Source organism: Callorhinchus milii, unplaced genomic scaffold (genome assembly GCF_018977255.1).
Source record: "Callorhinchus milii isolate IMCB2004 unplaced genomic scaffold, IMCB_Cmil_1.0 Scaffold5, whole genome shotgun sequence".
NCBI lineage: Eukaryota > Metazoa > Chordata > Chondrichthyes > Chimaeriformes > Callorhinchidae > Callorhinchus > Callorhinchus milii.
The window spans coordinates 26,993,813-27,013,610 of record NW_024704746.1 but is presented as its reverse complement, the minus strand read 5'-3'; the positions used below and the strand labels follow the sequence as shown (position 1 = coordinate 27,013,610).

Here is a 19,798-nt window from a genome sequence, read left to right as displayed (position 1 = left end):
GCATCTAATCTTAAGAGTCATTTAGTGATCATAATAAACAACACTGCTGGACAGCCTATACAAAATATATGCAGACACAACCAACATGCATAGTGTAAAAGCAATTTAAAAGTGATATGAAAAGCAGCAAAATTAGCAGGAAGCTTTGACATTAACAAGGCATTCACTGAACGCAATGCTCAATGGTTGGCCTTATTGGCACTGTATAAAGGTGAATGATTGTTGCACTTAGGTATTTATTTTTGAATAATTGTGAAGGCTCAGATAAGTTTCATAACAAGACTATTTTTTCATGCACTATCTCTAATAAGAACCCTAGGGTTATAGCTTTTCAGGTCCACTTTAAACTCTTTTCCAAAAAAAAACGAAACGTGCCATATGAGAAAATGCAGGCACATATCTTTACCAGACATTCATCCTTTGAAAACAAAAGCAGAGCAGGATTCTGCAATAAGAATAAAAATTAACATATGCTTCTTTCAATTTTATTATTAAGAATTATTATTCCATTAATTTCTGTAATATTATTTATATTTAACAGTAGTCAATTATGGAATACGATAAACCTGGCATGAAAATTAGACTTCCACATAAGTTTAATATTCATGGACAACTTACATGTACAATTTTTGCAGAGTTTGTGATAAGGTGCAGAATTTGAAAGCTGCTGATAAAATGTTGTGCTCAAAGGATTAGTGGTCAGCCACATGAAACAAAATTTTGAAGGAGTCTTAGCAATCAATTTTCAAACAATACTTAATGAAATATAACTTACCATAGCTACAGTCTAATTTGTATTTCAACTTCTAATTACAAACAAAATATTGTCATCATCTGGAAACAAGGAAGAATAGAATTGGGGGAAAAAGAGAGAGAAAAAAAAAAGAAAAAACAAACAAACAAGAGAATTGGATGAGGGATAAGAGTGAGCAAGAGAATTGGGGAAGAGAGTGAGAAAGAACTGTGAGAGAGAACAAAAATAACTGAACAACAAAAAGTATTGAGGGGAGAGAACAACAAATAATTGGGAGAGAGAGCCAGAGGGGAAGAGGAGGTGAGTGAGGAGATGAAGAGAAGTGGGGGACGAAGAGAGCAGGAGAGGGAGGGAGTCCATTCTTCCCACAACTGATGCAATTGTCTCAAGCCCATTTAATGTGGTTTACAGGTAGAAAACTCATTTAATGAGAGAATATAACAAAGACAGAAGTCACAGGTGTCTGCCATTGGAAAGAATATGGCGGAACAGAAATTACAGTACTGTGTCAGACAAGGTCAATCGTGAGGTTAGAAAAAAAACCTCTACAGAGGGTGGTTGGAATGTGGAATTCTTGACTTCGAACAATAGTCAAAGTAGCTGACAAATTATTGTAAAAGCGTAGTAGATAGTTGAACAGTAAGAATACTAAAGAGTTCCTGGACGCTACCCTACATGAAGGGCGCTATATAAATCCAAGTTGTTGTTGTTGTTGTTGTTGTAAAGGCTATGGGTAGCAAACAGAAATGTGGCTCATGCAAACAAAAATACTAACTCTGGCACAACCTATTACTGGCCTGTTGCGTTCGTAAGATTCTCCAAGTAAACCAGAGCAAACCTCAACTGAAGATGATCTCAGGAAGACATTCTGCAAACATTTTCAGTGTAAACATATAAAAATATTTTAAAAAAGGCTAGTGTGACCTCCACCAAAGCTACATGTAAAGGTGCTATGAATTATTTCGAAGAGCTGATCTTAAAAATAATTTCAATTTGGAGTGGCGTTAAAAGACTCCTGCGTAAGTGGAAAAATCGGAAATCAAGAAGTTTTTTAAAAAATATACATTATTAGAAGATTGAACAACTGGTTCCTCAATCGCATTAGAAAACAGTTGCTTGAGCTATCCATTGTACCAACCTAGAATTGTATGGTACCATTGGAAAAGCAGAGTTGCGCTCTACTAGAGTGGGTGCTCGTCACACTGCTTCTGAAACCACCTCTTCCAAATGGTTTCACGAGCACGTCTCCGGCACAATCCCAATTTATACTGCACTTTTCATGGTAACCGTGCTATGAAAGATGGAGTATAAACCCGGCATAATAGCACCAAGATTATATCATACCCTCCACATTCCACAGAAAATAATAAGCTTCAGATTTGATATAGTGCCTTATCACATCGTTGAGATTTCTCAAACGCTTCACAGGATATATTGTTAAGTGGACTGACTGTGATATTTTGTGGGCGAAACGCAGCAGCCAATTACACATACAGCAGTGTCCACATACAGTCGCGGACTGAACTGTACTGAAAACAAATCAGCAAGAGAGTTTTTAAATATTTGAAATCAACAGTGTGGTAAGACTGCTTCCCCTTCACACTTGGTCCTGTGGTTTAGGGAAAAGTAAAATTGTGTTCAATACCCTCGTCATTTCCAAACAAATGCATTGATTCAAGGAGGTAACCAGAGGCTGCGAAGCAATTACAGGATTTGTGCTGAGTTCTTTCAATTGTAATTAATATCTAAAATTAGTGTCTAGGTGCCACATTATTCAACAGTCACCGAAATCAGAGACATCAGGCAAATCAGCTAAATAGACTTAAAACTTAGTCAGTTTTCACGGTTCCTTTCATTTGAAACAGAGCAGACTCATGTTATGCATTTCAAAAGATTTTGTTGGAAATATAAAACGGCCAACATTGTTTTGTGGATCATTTAAACTTTTCATCAAATTTATCTGTCATGAATTTGCTGAGTTTAACGGTGTCCAGTTTTCGATGACATGCATTTCAAAGTACGGTAGAGCAGACTGCATTTCCTTCTGCTCCAATAAATCATTATATTCAACAATTTTCAAATCACTGACTGATCGATTACACATGCAATAGCCATGTGAATCTTGCATGCGATTCAAGAACAAAGTACTCTGAAGAGATCATTCACATCCATATAACCTTATACTTACTCTTTTAGATCTTTGGATGGTGAGTTACATGGTGGTAGGAGCAATGCAGATGCACTACTCAGTTTATCCAATGTACAAGCAGTTCCAATAGCACGTACCACTAGCCCAGATTCCCCTTCCAAGTCAAAGCACTGCATATAACCTACAACAGCATTGCCGTCCATCTCCAACACCTTTAGGCCGATTTTCCTTTGCAGTTCACCTGGTAAACAGAAAACAGAATGTTTACCAACACTGAACTTCAGCCTCTCTGGCCCCACCCTCTGGAACTCCATCCCACATTCCCTCCGCCTCGCCCCCTCCCTTGCCTCCTTCAAGACCCGTCTCAAGACCCTCCTTTTCGCCCGTGACTTCGGTCACCCTCCTATCCCTACCCGCCCCCCTCCACCTCTCCTGATCTCAACCACCAGCTCCTACAGACGTGACAGGTGCTGTACAAATGTAATTTGTTGTTGTTGAACTGAATTCCTACCAAATATCCATACTCAAGCTTCGTATAGTGTACGCACAGCTTAAATGCATACAAATGATACCAGTTACTAAATTTACAAAAGATATTACACGATAAAAAGAAAAAAAAACTTGGCTCCAGCAGTGAGAGGGCTTTCTTCACATTAGTCTTGGGCAGAGTGACCCCCTTGCCCTCCACCCCTCTTGATTCCAACCCCCAGCTCAGGTGCAAACCGTTGTCAACCGTGCTTACGGCTACCTCCCTCCCACTGGCTCAGAGTCAGGCTCCGCCACTGTTAAGCGCTCTGAGACTCTGCCATGCATGGAGGGCGCTATATAAGTGAACGTTGTTGTTGATTTTAAACTTCAGAATCTCTTTTGCTTCCGTAATTAAAACAAAAGCTTTTACTTCCCTCTCTCCAAAGTCTGTCTTTTAGTTAATACACAACAACTTCTGAACAATGTAGATATAGTTAGGTCACCATAAATCTGAAAGACTTTACCTGACATGAGTGAGATTAGCCTCTGTCTAGCCTCGTTTGATGCCCTGGGTGTGCGTATCCTGTCAATCCACTGGTATTCGGGATCTTCATTTACCACCAATTCCTCAACAAAGCCATGAATTGTAACTGCTTTGTAGCACTTAGGAATGGATGCAGCTGGAGGAGAAAAGAAATGCATATATATTTAAATTCACTGGGTAAAATATGATATAAAGAACTTTAAAGAGAAGTCTGAAAAAGGGAAAACTCTCTCCCTGTTCATTAGCTTTGCTCAGTCACTGCCTACTAAAAGAAGGATTTGTCCAAAGGTTTTCTTTCCTTTCAAGATTATATAAGACGATTGCTACAGATATTGAGGACGACTTTGGAATTAAAAGAAGCAACGAGGGACTTACTGCAAAAGAACTTGACTCCACATGACGATTGTCTGAAGCGATTTAAATCATTAAATAGATCGACCTTCACCATTACATTTATTTCACCTCGAATGCCTGTTAAAAAAAATCTTACAATAAGTCTCTGCAAATTATAGTCAGCCTAAAAGAAAAAAATGTTTTTGTAAAGATCAGAAAAGATTTTGGAAATGTTCCTTGATTATCAACATAAAACTCAGTTCTTATGGATTACACATGTTTACCCTCCTTGATTCTTTAAAGATTATAAATTAAATATCATAAACTACAAACCCAAGCTTCTATCACAGTAGAAACTATTGACTGTTCAAACGCGCCCCAATATTCTCTCAAGCAACTCACGGTTATAACATTTCCATTTAATAACCACATATTAATCCCCCAAATTACTTCTTTGTAATCACATCCAAACCATCTCTGTTTTATATGTCGTACAACAACAATACAACAAAATTACATTTGTATAGCGCCTTTCATGTCGGGAGGACGTCCCAAGGTGCGTGCAATGACATTTTAGGACAATATTATCCAGTTTCCCAAAAATGCTTTAATGCTGTGTGTTATAACAACATTCATATAGCTCCCTTCGTGCAGGGTAGTGTCCCAGAGCGCTCAAGGCGAATGTGGGGGGGCGGGGGAGAGGCTCAGTGTGATTCGTAGAATTGTTCCAAAATTGAAAGACTATTTATTGCAATAAAACTATGTTTCTGTGTGGATTTTGTGTGGATTTTACGTCCTCCCGACATGAAAGGCGCTCTATAAATGTAATTTTGTTGCTGTTGTTGTTGTATAAGGATGACTTCCCTTACCTAAACAATTTTGTCATTTCATTTGAAGAAATAGCAATCAACCTCAGATTGAGCAACATCATCCTAAAGCGAAGTTTGCCAAATTGACCTTGAATAAAACAACATTGCACTAATTCATTCACAACATCAGGTGGTGTCTATGGAGCATTTAGCATAACAGTGTGTGAACATTTCACTATATGTTAAACAGCACCATCTGATGCCATGAATACAACGGTGCAACTTTTTTTAAATTTCAATATTCGATTTGGTAACAGAAGTGGCCGGGAACACTCAGCGGGTCGGGCAGCATCTATGGAGAAAGGAAAGTGAGTCAACGTTTCGGGTCCACGACCCTTCGACCTGCTGAGTGTTTCCCAGCGACTTCTGTTTTTGTTTCAGACTTCCAGCGTCTGCAGGATTTTGCATTTTGTTTAAATTCGGTAACGCTTGTTTTCGGATCCCATTGCTTCACCCAAGGCAAAGTTCACCTGAATGAAAACCATTTAGGAAGAGAAAGTAATAACACAGTTTGGGTATCCGTCACGTACGGAATCCCACCACAACACGTAAAGTTATCCAAACCGTTGTGTTTGCGTACAAAATACATCGTCAAAAAAAAAAAGTGCGATACAAAATCCAAGGGTTATTATAAAAATTGTTGCTGGAATTTTCAGTCAAGATTGTGCGTTGAGATCTGCAACATTCTCAGCCGAGTGTTAAAACGTTTTCATTGAAAATCATTTGGCACATTTGTGTGCGCTGGGAATTCAAAAATGATAGCTTGTGTGGCAAAAACAAACTTAAATCAAACATTTGCACTTGCAATTTGCTGCCAAGGTTTTGCTGTGGGCGACTGGCTAGGTTCCAGACCAGCCTGCCGAGCTACACAGCAAATTAGAAACCTCAACACAGTGATTTCATTCTTAGCTTTTGTTTATGAAAACAAAACCGATAATACTACACTAAAATATTGAACAAGTACGGTTCAAAACTTCTCATTAAATAAATTCAAATGCCAAGTTTTTTTTTTTAAATCGGTGAAAAAAACAGTGAATCTGCAACTTGCCAACATGCAGCTAAATCAGCTTTCAGTAAGCAAGTCTTACCGCCAATTTTACTGTATTTAATTTTGAAGACCTGAAACCGTATCTAAGACGGTTCATTTAACTGTGTGGTTGAAGATTCGGCTTCAAAGTCTGTTGCACCCACCCCCACACCCCGATGCCCCCACCCTCAACTACATGGAAAGTACCAATTATATTCTTTAACATTGAACTCCTTTATCAAACTATAATTTCCCTTTCTGACCACCATTTCCACCAAAAAAAGGCATTGGAACTTAGATGGTTTTGAATCAAATACAGCTATTCAGTGCAAATCTGATGTTTGTTGTGTACACGAGAAAACAGCATAGAATTTGACCTCCAAATGATGCTTTTGATTGTATGTGACAGATATGATTTTTGACAAACAAACAGAGATTAATAAAGTAGAAATGAATGACATTATTTGCCATATGCTGGGAGTTTTTTTTAAATTGCCATAGTTTGTTAAGAAATTAAAGAATTAAGTCCTTATCGCGCCTTCTGAATAGGAATGAATAAAGCAGTCTAATTTTCCAATCTTTATCAGCTGATTTTGCAGCTCTACAAGGTCAAGGAACACACAGCTGCTCAAAGACCAGCCAAGTCACGTGTCCAACACATTACTGCAGTCAGGTTTATCTACAAGCTTTCATTTTAGTATTTGTGTAGGTTGCTGTAGCACAGAATACTATTATAAAGCTTGCTAACACAGAATCCTACCACACTGTGCAGTGACAGAGTACATAATCGCAGTACAATGCAGCCCAGTTATAATGCAATTCGTTGAGTAAATTCAAGGTTAAACTGTGGATAAGTCACTTCTGTAATAATAATCTTTGCATTTGATATATGACCTAAGAACATCTTAAAGCACTTCAAAATTTCTGTAAAGTTAGGAAGTGTGCACCTGTAGTGAAATGATTGAAGTCCAGATCTGAAACGTGAACCCACACCCTCCTGACTCAGAGGCAAGAGTGCCACCAACTGAGCCACACAACACCGTACTCTGCCAATGGCTACTATTCACAGCAATAGCCAAAGTAGATAATCCACCACCAGATTACCACACTTTTAAGAAATACTCACCGTGAATGGTGTCGTAGATTGGAAACCAACCACAGATAACTGTTGAAGCTTCATTCGAAAGCAAGGGATCAATATCGATGTAGACTTTTCCAATGGCATCATTGGCACTGTAGGTATCATGGTCCAGGACTGTGATCTGCAGAGGTTCATCTTGTAAATCTTCATCGTCAACCTGGAATTATAGTTCAGGTGATTTGAAGCACTATTTGAAGGATGTATATAATAATAATAATAATAATAATAATAATAATAATAATAATAATCCTTGCATTTGATATAGCGCTTTAAGTCAGGAGGACGTCCCAAAGCGCTTCACAGAACACACTGTAAAGTGCATCGACTGTATTATTTGTGGGTGAACGCGGCAGCCAATTGCGCACAGCAATGTCCCACAAACAGTCGTAGATTGAAAATGACCAATTTATTATTGGTTTGTTTTTTTGGAGGGATTATTATTAGGCTCTGTGTGGAGTAAGGAAACTTGCCCAAGGTTTCGCCCTCTGCCTGGAATTGAACTCAGGTCTCTCACTTGCAAAGCGAGTGCTCTAACCACTGAGCTACAGGACTCCGAAACTCCGAATGTATAAACCAATACATTCAAATATACTCGTATATGAGTGGTCTGACATTCCAATACAATGCTGGAGGAGCACTGCATTGTCAGAAATGTTGCCCTTCAGATTAGACATACAGACTAGTAGATTGAGAGAGAGAGAAAATAAAATTTTATGCAGAAAAGGTAACACATTTTGGATGGAAAAATAAGTATATGCTAAATGGTACAATTAATATACATGAATCTTTATAGCTGGGACAAAGCTAATGGAATCCTAGGTTTTATAAATAGGGGCATAGAATACAAAACCAAAGAAGTGATGCTTATAACACGTATATATTGTGTCAGATTGGTGTCCAGTTTTGGGCACCCCATTATCCAATGACTTACACTTATATGGCACATTTTAAATCCAATAGGATGAACATCTCAAAATTCTTCAGGAAGACAACGGAGATCCCAAGCAGGGAGGAAAAAACTTTAAATGGACTGATTATACACAGAAAAGTGGTTAGAAGAGAAGGAGAGCCTAACAGATTTCTGTAACTACAATCCATTATCAGTGAATAATTAGTTATAGGATAGAAGTAAAAGTTACCAGCATTTACGGTATGATAAATAAATAAATAAGTATGAATTTAGTCAACTTACCTCAAATTTAAACCATTCCGAATTCCACTGGGGGTTGAGAGATTTGGGGAACACGTCAGTCTTAAAAGTTGTATTACCAAATTTTACCTGCAAAGTCCAAACATTGCAATTATCATATACTCCACATACAAGCAGTAAAATCCGAACGCTAAAAATCTTACTCTTATTTGCAAACGAGGGGGGGGGGTTTGCAGAGTCTCAATGACTCACGAAAGGGCGTTTTACACTACATTGTTCTAACCATACAGGCAGACAAACACAACTTTCATTGTTAGCAGACTTCCTGAAATGATTGTGGAGTGATATTGACAAAACCCTTAAATCGGTGGCTGTCAACCCCTCCAGAAGAGAGAGGTGGCGCTCACCAAAAAAATAAATAAACACGGATTCAATTAAACGTGAATTAAAAAGCCTTTAAAGTGTTTAAGACACTTTCTCCCTTCCTTTCATTTCACTAAGGTTTTCTCCTGCTAACCACCATCTCCTTAAAAGAGGGTGTTGAGGATAAGGACTCCACTGATAGCACTTTGAACCCACACAGCTGAAAGTGCGGCTCTCTTTCGGAAGAGTTGGCGGTATGAACGAATCCATAATCTCCACTCAAGACCTCATATTACATCACCTCCAGTTAGCAACATAAATGATTGATTCTGTGCTATTATTCTGTTCTCTGCCAAGCGATATTACAGATATTGTATCGTTTGTACAAACCTCTACGAATGCATCCGTCAGGTCACTGGCCCTGTCCATAACCGGCAGGTGTCGACCAGCCACAATCTTGACTTTTAGTTTCCCTGGCATTATAATCTTCGCTGCAAGAAAAGAAGGTCACTGATTTTCCCTCATGGATCCTTCATCCGTTTTCATTTGCAAACAGAACCTCAAACAAACTGCACATCCTACTTTCACCGTTTTGTTGAGCACAAAAGAAGCCATTCTACCCCAATGTGTCTGACAGAACAAGGTCCTGGTTAACAGATATGTTAATATATAAACACAGACATATTGTAGCTGTCTGTTTGAGTAATATAGGCAAGCTAATGCCATAACGCACTTTAAAACGTCAAACAAAATCATACAGATCTATACTTTCTGAGGGTAATATTCCTTCCCAAAAAATTTGGTCACTCCATCCATGAGTTTGTGGGACGCTGCTGTGCGCATCTGGCTGTCACGTTTTCGCGCACAAATATACAGTCAATTCTCTTTGCAGTCTATTCTGTGAAGCGCTTTGAGACGTCGAGAAGACGTGAAAAGCGCTATATCAAATGCAAGGATTATTATTATTATTCTGTGAAGAACTTTCAAATGTCTTATTTTTCTTTCTCTACAAGTTGCATGGAAAATATCCCCTGCTTTGGGTATTTTGGGAACATCAATCAGTTGAAATATTTTTTCCTCATTTGATTTATAAGAACAAAATTAAATTGATTTATTTTCAGTGTTTACGATGGTATGTGAATTAGTGAATTCAGTTTGGTTACTAGGGAAATAATATAAGCTTCTCTATTACCCTCGAGCATGTGCACAACCAAACTTTTAGGTACAGTTTAGAGCTGCACATAAAAAATGTCAGAGAGGAAGAAAATTTAGAGATTCAGAGAAACATGGAGAGTAATGAGGTTAGAAAAAAAAATATTCATTTCATGTCTAGGTGTGGGGCATTGCTGTGTGCATATTGGCTGCCATGTTTGTCTACATATTTCACAGAAAAACTCTGAAGCACTTTGAAATGTTTCTATGAATTAGACACTTTATCAAATGCTATTATTAGTAATAGTTGTATTAATAAGAATATTTTTCCTGTGCTTTCAGTCATATTACTAAAATGATCCGATTTCTTCCCTACTCCTTTTTTTTCCACACACTGAGTAAAACTGAAACCAGGGAAGTATTCAATGAATTAACATTTTAAATTTTATCCTAGACCCACATATTCAGACATGTCTTCCAGTAGCACATGTGGGGAGGGGGAGGGGAGGTGGGTACCTGATGTATTTCTTTACACAAAGTATTTCTTTACACAAAATACAAAATTAAATCAACAGAATTGATGCCTATGTACTGGACTCTCATCTAAGAGCTAGTTTAATTCTGCGATACAGGATGGAATATTCTGAAGGTATTGTTTGGTCCAAACTTCCCTTCTAATCTTGCGGAACATGTTCATAGAATAACCACAAACAGGGAAAAACCATTTGGGAAAAGTAATGGGAGAAAGAAGCATCTTAAACTTGAATAATGCAGAACGTTACCACCTAATTATCCCAAATGTTCTTTTACCCACAATTACTGCACAAGTGTGCTCTCAATATAAATACAGTAGTTGCACAGTAATTACAAAGCTTATAAAAGTGGTGCCTTATACCAGACAAGTGCATGCCCTCCCCACAAGCCCTACATTTTGGTACATTTAGGAGAATTAAAATGCATGTCCCCTGGCACCACAATGTACATGTAAGCCCTTGAACACCAGTGTTTACAGTGTGCAAAGTATAGCAGTTGCAGCCACCTGCTTGCTGTGTTTGTTCTGCAAAAGGAGTTTATTTTGTGCAGATGTGAGTGAATTATAGACCCATGAGGTCAGATATAATAATCCTTACATTTGATAGAGCAGCTTATCACGTCGTCAAGACTTCAACAATGCTCACAATAAACAAGAAACATTTGGTCTCAGTAATATCTTTCATACAAGTGGGTGGGTGAGTATGAGAGTGAGTGGGAGAGAGTGATGGAAGTGGATGAGTGAGTGAGAGAGTGTGTGAGGGAGTGGGTGAGTGAAGGATGGAGTGAAGGAGAGAATGTGTGAGTGAGTGTGTGATAGTGAGGAGGTGAGTGAGTGAATGAATGAGAGGAGTGAGTGAGTAAGTGAAGGAGTGAGGGTAGTAAGTGCATATGTGAGTGAGTGAGTGAGTCAGGGATGGAGTGAAGGAGAGAGTGAGGAGGTGAGTCAGTGTGAGAGTGAGTGAGTGTGTGAAGGAGTGGGTGAGTGGGGATGGAGTGAAGGAGAGAATGAAAAAGTGAGTGAGTGTGAGAAGAGAGTGAAGGAAGGTGAGAGTCAGTGTGAGAGTGAAGGAGTGAGTGAGAATGACGGGGGGGGGGGGGGTGAGAGAGTGTGAAGGAGAGAGTGAGTGAGTGCGTAAGTGAGTGAGAGAGTGAAGGAGAGAGTGAGTGTGTAAGTGAGAGAGCGAAGGAGAGAGTGAGTGTTAGTGAGTGAGAGAGAGTGAAGGAGAGAGTGAGTGTGTAAGTGAGAGAGTGAAGGAGAGAGTGAGTGTGTAAGTGAGAGAGTGAAGGAGAGTGTGTAAGTGAGAGAGTGAAGGAGAGAGTGAGTGTGTAAGTGAGAGTGAAGGAGTGAGTGTGTAAGAGAGAGAGTGAAGGAGAGAGTGAGTGTGTAAGAGAGAGTGAAGGAGAGAGTGTGTAAGAGAGAGTGAAGGAGAGAGTGAGTGTGTTAGAGAGAGAGTGAAGGAGAGAGTGAGTGTGTAAGAGAGAGTGGAGGGGAGAGTGAGTGTGTAAGAGAGAGAGTGAAGGAGAGAGTGAGTGTGTAAGAGAGAGAGTGAAGGAGAGAGTGAGTGTGTGAGTGAGAGAGTGAAGGAGAGAGTGAGTGTGTAAGTGAGAGAGTGAAGGAGAGAGTGAGTGTGTAAGAGAGAGAGTGAAGGAGAGAGTGAGTGTGTAAGAGAGAGAGTGGAGGAGAGAGTGAGTGTTAGTGAGAGAGAGAGTGGAGGAGAGAGTGAGTGTGTAAGAGAGAGAGTGAAGGAGAGAGTGAGTGTGTAAGTGAGTGAGAGAGTGGAGGAGAGAGTGAGTGTGTAAGAGAGAGTGGAGGGGAGAGTGAGTGTGTAAGAGGGAGAGTGAAGGAGAGAGTGAGTAAGAGAGAGTGAAGGAGAGAATGTGTAAGAGAGAGAGTGAAGGAGAGAGTGAGTGTGTAAGTGAGAGAGTGGAGGAGAGAGTGAGTGTGTAAGAGAGAGAGTGAAGGAGAGAGTGAGTGTGTAAGTGAGAGAGTGGAGGAGAGAGCGAGTGTGTAAGAGAGAGAGTGAAGGAGAGAGTGAGTGTGTAAGTGAGTGAGAGAGTGGAGGAGAGAGTGAGTGTGTAAGAGAGAGAGTGAAGGAGAGAGTGAGAGTGGAGGAGAGAGTGAGTGTGTAAGAGAGAGTGGAGGAGAGAGTGAGTGTGTAAGAGAGAGAGTGAAGGAGAGAGTGAGTGTGTAAGAGAGAGAGTGGAGGAGAGAGTGAGTGTGTAAGTGAGTGAGAGAGTGAAGGAGAGAGTGAGTGTGTAAGAGAGAGAGTGGAGGAGAGAGTGAGTGTGTAAGTGAGTGAGAGAGTGGAGGAGAGAGTGAGTGTGTGAGAGAGAGTGGAGGAGAGAGTGAGTGTGTAAGAGAGAGAGAGTGGAGGAGAGAGTGAGTGTGTAAGAGAGAGTGTGGAGGAGAGAGTGAGAGTGGAGGAGAGAGTGAGTGTGTGAGAGAGAGTGTGGAGGAGAGAGTGAGTGAGTGAGAGTGAGAGTGGAGGAGAGAGTGAGTGTGTAAGTGAGAGAGTGGAGGAGAGAGTGAGTGTGTGAGAGTGAGAGTGGAGGAGAGAGTGAGTGTGTGAGAGAGAGTGAGAGTGGAGGAGAGAGTGAGTGTGTAAGAGAGAGTGTGGAGGAGAGAGTGAGAGTGGAGGAGAGAGTGAGTGTGTAAGAGAGAGTGTGGAGGAGAGAGTGAGAGTGGAGGAGAGAGTGAGTGTGTAAGTGAGAGAGAGAGTGGAGGAGAGAGTGAGTGTGTAAGTGAGAGAGAGAGTGGAGGAGAGAGGAGTGTGTAAGAGAGAGTGTGGAGGAGAGAGTGAGAGTGGAGGAGAGAGTGAGTGTGTAAGTGAGAGAGAGAGTGGAGGAGAGAGTGAGTGTGTAAGTGAGTGAGAGAGTGGAGGAGAGAGTGAGAGTGGAGGAGAGAGTGAGTGTGTAAGAGAGAGAGAGAGAGAGACGGACCTGTGGCCGCGCTCCAGCCCGGGGCCCCGGGTAGTGACGGGTGGCGGTTGGCGGCGGCGCTCGAGCCTCTCGCTCTCGCCCATCACATGCAGCGAGACATGTAAACAGCCGGGACCTGCCGGGGGGGGGGGGGGGGGGGGGGGGGGGGAAGGCCGCGCCGCTCTTCCTCCTCTTCCTCTTCCTCTGTTTTCCTCACCAGCACTTCTCCGCACTTCCGCCGAGGGTCTGCGTCACTTCCGGTCCGACACTTGTCACCCGGGAGAAGGGGGAGGGGCCGGGAGCCAGGGGGGAGGGGGCAGGAGCTAGGGGGAGGGGCCAGGAGCCAGGAGGGAGGGGCCAGGATCTAGTGGGAGGGGCCAGGAGCCAGGGGGAGGGGGCAGGGGGGAGGGCCAGGGGGAGGGCAGGGGGAGGAGCCAGGGGAGGGGCAGTACCCAAGAGGAGGGGCCAGGAGCCAGGAGGAGGGGCCAGGATATAGGGGGAGGAGCTAGGAGCCAGGGGGGGGGCAGGGGGAGGAGCCAGGGGGTGGGGGAGGGGCAGGAGCCAGGGGTTGGGGACAAGGGGGAGGGGCAGGAGCCAGGGGGGAGGGGGCAGGGGGAGGAGCCAGTGGGGAGGCGCAGGGGGGCAGGGGGGAGGGGGAAGGGGGAGGGGGTAGGGGGAGGGGCAGGAGCCTGAGGTGAGTGACAGGCAGCAAAGGGGCAGTTTGGCTCATTATATCATTGGTGATAACCTTCGCTGTGGGTCCGGACCCTCGGGCGTCTCGCTCGGCCCTCAACCGTCCTTACCCCCCCCAACCCCCCCCCACACTCCACACCATGTCCCGCTCTGCCGTCCCCCACCTCCACAACATGGCCCGGCTCCGCCACTGCCTCACCCCTCAGGCCCCCGAGACCCTCATCCGCGTGTTCGTCACCTCGAGACTCGTCTACGGAAACTCCCTCCTCGTCGGCCTTCCCGACTCGTCCCTCCACAGACTGCAGATCATCCGGACCTCTGCAGCCCGTGTCCTCTCCCACACCGGGCACCGTGACCCCATCACCCCCATCCTCTCCCCCACCGGGCTCCGTGACCCCATCACCCCACCCTCTCCCCCACCGGGCTCCGTGACCCCATCACCCCCATCCTCTCCCCACCGGCTCCGTGACCCCATCACCCCCATCCTCTCCCCCACCGGGCTCCGTGACCCCATCACCCCCACCCTCGCCAGACTCCCCTGACTTCCCATCACCCACAGGATCGAGTTCAAAATTCTCATCCTCACATTCGTGGCCCTCGACCTATGGCCTTGAACCCTCCGACCTGTTAACCCCTTATCAACCTGTCCGCTCCCTCCGCTCAGAGGGCTCCAATCTGTGGAGTGACGTTTGATCTGAGCGAGTAAGACCTGTTGTTAGATTTGACAAAGAGATCCCCGACAAAGTTCTCGCAACGGAGTCAACGACCTCAACCTGGGGGTCGAGATGGGTTGTGACGTATGGATACTGTGTTCATTGCACTGACGTGGAAATCAGTGTTGAGAGAAACAGAATGTTCTGGACGGGAAGAAATGGCAAAACTCTTAGTTATGTTGAGGGCCAAATGTTGCTTTTCTGTAGCTTTGAGGTTTAAACAATGTTCCTAACGTAATAAGTGAATGATTATCTCGCAGTAGCTTTATCCAGTCGGTCCTGTACCTCTGCCTTCAGTCGCGGTAACAGTTTCAGTCTCTGAATCTTGACTTAGATTCTTCATACATCAGTTGCGCAATAAATAGTATTTTAATTTCCTCACAAATTGAATAGCAACCCGACTGTATTCGAGAAACAACTGCAAAGAATGATTTATGATTTATGCCCTCGTGTGGTCATTTAAATATCCTGCATCAAATTTTCTGGGTATTTAATAATAATAGTAAAATCTTTGCATTTGATGTAGCGCTTTTCTTCTCGACGTCTTCTCGACGTCTCAAAGCGCTTCACAGAATAGACTGTAAAGTGAATTGACCGGATATTTGTGCGCGAAGTGTGACAGCCAATTGCGCGCAGCAGCGTCCCACAAACAGTGGTGGATTGAAGTGACCAATTGTTTTTTTTATTGAGGGATTATTATCAGGCGTGTGGAGTAAGGAAACTTGCCCAAGGTTTTGTTCTGCCTATTTACATCTCAATTGTAAATCCTGCATGTAACTTTGCACCTTTAATTTAACGCATCCTTTAACATATATTCTTTGTATACCTAAATGTTTCAGAACAGTCTGTTTATATGTAGGCCACTCTCAAATCTCAAAGGAGTAGATTTTTCATTACATTTAATTGTGATGAAATTATTTTCCACAGCATTCCCCACAGCAGCACTGTATAAAATTCAAAAGTAAAATCCATAGTTTTATACCTCCATTTTTGCATTTCTCTGCACAACATATTAAATAAGCTGTAATTCATCAAGTAAATGATGAAAAATCTTTACCTTTTATAAAGGTTAATTAGTCCTGTACCTTTAAACTACATAATTTCTCACATCTTTAACATGCTGGGAATTAAAGTCTGAATGCAACATCCATGCAACAGAGTAAAAGATTTAATAATAATATTAATTTAAAAAATGCCACGACACTCCCTGATGCAAGAACTTTCCGATGAGGTATAAATCAGATCTCTACATCAATCGGTTATTGTGTTCTTGGCGGAGACGCACAGACATTTTGTCTTCATTAGATAATCCTTGAATTTAATAATAATCTTTGCCTTTAATAGCATAACCTTAACATTGCTTTTAATAATAATAATCATCTTTGCATTTATGTAGTGCTTTATCACAGCTTCTGGCTGTCTTAAACCTTTTGCTGCTGCTCAGTGCTCGATTCAGCTGAAAACAGCTGAAACTCACTGAATGAATAGTAATAATAATATTAATAATCCTGGCATTTGATATAGCGCTTTATCACGTCTTCGAGACGTCTCAAAGTGCTTCACAGAATATACTGTAAAGGGTGAATTCACTGTATATTTCGTGGGCAAAACGTGGCAGCCAATTGCGCACAGCAGCGTCCCACAAACAACAACAACATTACATTTGTAAAGCGCCTTTCACGAAGGGAGGACGTCCCAAGGCTTTGAACAGTCAGGGATCAGGACCCGAGCCTTTGGGTTTTGAACAGTCAGGGATCAGGACCCGAGCCTTTGGGGCAGGGTTGGGATGACGGAGGGCAGAGGTGGTAGGAGAGCAGCTGGAGGCACGGTCAAAAAGGAGGGTCTTGAGTCGTGCCTTGAAGGAGGCAAGTGCGGGAGCGAGGGGAAGGGATTGTGGGATGGAGTTCCAAAGGGTGGGAAAGCCCAGCCATCGATAGTAGGGGGGGTCGGGCAGGAGATGGAGTAGGCCAGAGCCCACTGAGCAGAGGGAGCGGACAGATTGATAGGGTCCGAGATGTAGGAGAGGGCAAAGCCATGGAGGGACTTGAAAGTGAGGACGAGGATTTTGAACTTTAACTTCTGAGGGTTGGGGAGGCAGTGGAGCCATGGCGAGTGTGGGGGTGATCAGGTCACAGAACCTGGTACGGGAGAGGTCATGAGCTGCAGTGTTCTGGATGATCTGCAGCTTGTGGAGGGAAGAGTTGGGGAGGCCAACAAGTAGGGAGTTTCCATAGTCGATCCTTGAGGTGATGAATGCGTGTATGAGGGTTTCGGCAGCCTGAGGGGTGAGGCAGTGGCCGAGTCGGGCAATGTTGCAGAGGTGGGGGAAGGCAGAGCGGGTCATGGCGCAGATATGAGGGTCGAACAAGACGCCCAAGTTCCTAACTGGCTTGGTGAGGTGGAGTGTCCAACTGTGGATTCTGATGCTGCCAGTGCCTGAGGTGCTGAGGTGAGACAGTCACGATGGCCTCGGTCTTGCTGACATTCAGCTGCAGAAAATTGGCTGTCATCCAGGACTTAATGTCAGACAGACAGCCTGTCAGGACGTCAATTGTCCTGGAATCAAGGGTGGAGGCAGAGAGATAGAATTGGGTGTCATCCGCATACATGTGAAAATTTATCCCATGTCTGCGGATGATGTCACCAAGGGGGAGCATGTAGAGGGTGGAGAGGAGGAGACCGAGGACAGAGCCCTGAGGGACATCACACAAGGCTATGCAGGGCCTGGAAGAGAAACCGTTGGCGGAGACAAATTGGAGGCGGTGTGAGAGATAAGACCTGAACCATTCAAGGACAGAACCTTGAAGTTTGAGGTGAGAAAAGAGAAGCGGTGGAGGAGGATGAAGTGTTCCACAGTATCAAAGGCAGCAGAGAAGTTGAGGAGGACACGGAGGCAGAGGGATCCCTGGTTACAGATGGACAAAATGTCGTTTGTCACCTTGACCAGAGCAGTTTCCCCCAGAGCTGTGAGCAGCACGGAAACCCGAAACAGTTGTGCATTGAGACATATAGTGACATAACTACAGTAATACTCCATTCCAAAGAATCAGCTGGGATAAAAGAGTTGTTTTAAAACTTTTACAACCTTCCTTTAAGCCTTTTTTTGCTTTCTCCATTTTATTCTTTCTTTATTCATTCCTTAATGCCACTGGTTCTTGCTTTTCATTTCACATGGGAAACAATCCGACACAGCAATGTTACTGTGCTCAAATATTTAGGCAGCAACTGCTGCAATCTCTTGCAACTGAGCCAAAATAAAACTACAGTAATATGAAACTGTGATCATTATTAAATATATATTTTCTCTCACACAAGAGAACAAGATGGGTCAGGTTTCAGAGCAGTTAACGACTGGAATAGTTGGAGACCAAGTCACTGGACGGATTGAAATAACGGCTTGTGGCTGTGATGGAAGGATTATAATAAAGGATTATTCAAAAAGGAAGAGGTCAAAGGTGTTGAAGGCCCTTTTTCAACCAAACCTCTCGTGATATTGTGAAACCTCCATTCTTGGTTGATGGCTGGCTGGCTTACGTTCATTTTAAAAAGCAATTGTTGATTTTGGCACATACTGGTATGAAATAGTGGAGCTGCTTTTCAATATTAGGCACAAGCAACCTTATTACTAAATCATAGCAGATGTTTTTTTCCCCCCCCTGAACTCAAATTTCTTTCCTGTTCCTTTGTCATGTACTAGATGTTATCCTATGTGAAGACATGATTCCATTTGAAGGGATGTTATTTAAATTGAAGTTATCGTTGATGCTGCTGTTGTGTGGCACATTTATGAAAAGTACCAATGCTGATATTGTAATTTTGAAAGCGTTATTTTGCCGCTAGCATGGCTTTTCCAAATCAGAACTGCTATCTAAAGAACTTAAGGCAGCAAGTTTCTATGTTTCTATATTTACAGATAATGCTTTGTCAAATCAACCTGAACTAAAACAACACTTTGTTTTCAGTGCACACATTTTTCTAAGGCTGTTTTTCACAGCTCTAAACTGGGCTGGATATATTTACCAATGTACACCATTTAATGTAGCAAAAAGATTTTGAATTTCAAAGAAATTAAACAAGAGTCAAATGCTTATCTTCCTTTAGGATTTTTAAAACTGCCGCATTGTATTGAAGGCAGTTTTTGAGATAGAAAGTGAGGAAAGTTTGTGACTTTCTCCACCTGCCTGGTGTTAAAATAAAATAAAATATATAAGAAAATTATCCCAATATATGTGAATACAAGTTTATAGAAACATGGTAATGCTCTTTCTATGCTTCATAGTACTGTTAAGACATCTTCCTGACGTGAAAGTCACTGAAAAAATAAGTTTGTATTGTTTCATCTTATTAAACCATGAAACTGAATATGAAATTATTTTTTTAATATTAAAAAGTACTGGAATGCATTTAGTACTCAGATTGCTTGCCTATGGGCAGTATTTTATTTGTTTTTACTTTATAAGCACCGTTTTCCCAGATGGTCTATAATCAAGGCTGGGAGCCATTCAAAGTTGAATTGAAGTTAGAAGCAATAACACTGCAGTGGAAACGCAGACTGCAGACAGCACCTAATAGGATCGAATGAAAATTCTAGCTGTATTTGAAATGTTAAACCCCACGTGGGTCCTTAAGTCAGACACAAAGCGTGAAGTGATATTAGCCTGACTCCATTTTGGGGGAAATACTTGACAGTAATAAAGGAATATTATCTGAAGGCTATCAATGATGATAGATATCAACCTGGATCAGTTGGTAACATTCTCCTCTGAGTCAGAAAGTTGTGAGGTCAAATCCCATGTCGGGACTTTCAACTCATCTATTCCAGATACTCCAATACACTGTTGGAGGAGTACCGTTCAGATGAGACATTAAACTAAGGTTGCATGGAGATGAAGGTAGGGGTAAAGGTGTGATTGGGGATGAATAATAATCCTTGCATTTATCCACAATCACACCTACATTCACATCTTTCAGAAGTTTCAAAGTGCTTCA

The 19,798-nt window shown here is 42.4% G+C and overlaps 1 protein-coding gene across 1 annotated transcript in view; it reads right to left on the bottom strand.

Moving 5' to 3' along the window:
* Nucleotides 1-13,528, bottom strand: part of c2cd5 (C2 calcium dependent domain containing 5) — a 45,787-nt gene extending 32,259 nt beyond the window's left edge. Inside the window, exons 1-7 of the mRNA XM_042335055.1 lie at nucleotides 13,425-13,528; nucleotides 9,189-9,289; nucleotides 8,478-8,564; nucleotides 7,271-7,442; nucleotides 4,291-4,386; nucleotides 3,896-4,051; nucleotides 2,943-3,144 (exon numbers count right to left, since the gene is read on the bottom strand). Coding sequence (XP_042190989.1) covers nucleotides 2,943-3,144; nucleotides 3,896-4,051; nucleotides 4,291-4,386; nucleotides 7,271-7,442; nucleotides 8,478-8,564; nucleotides 9,189-9,278 — 803 coding nt within the window. The 5' untranslated portion in view covers nucleotides 9,279-9,289; nucleotides 13,425-13,528. The remainder of the gene's footprint in view (nucleotides 1-2,942; nucleotides 3,145-3,895; nucleotides 4,052-4,290; nucleotides 4,387-7,270; nucleotides 7,443-8,477; nucleotides 8,565-9,188; nucleotides 9,290-13,424) is intronic.
* Nucleotides 13,529-19,798: the final 6,270 nt, after the last annotated feature.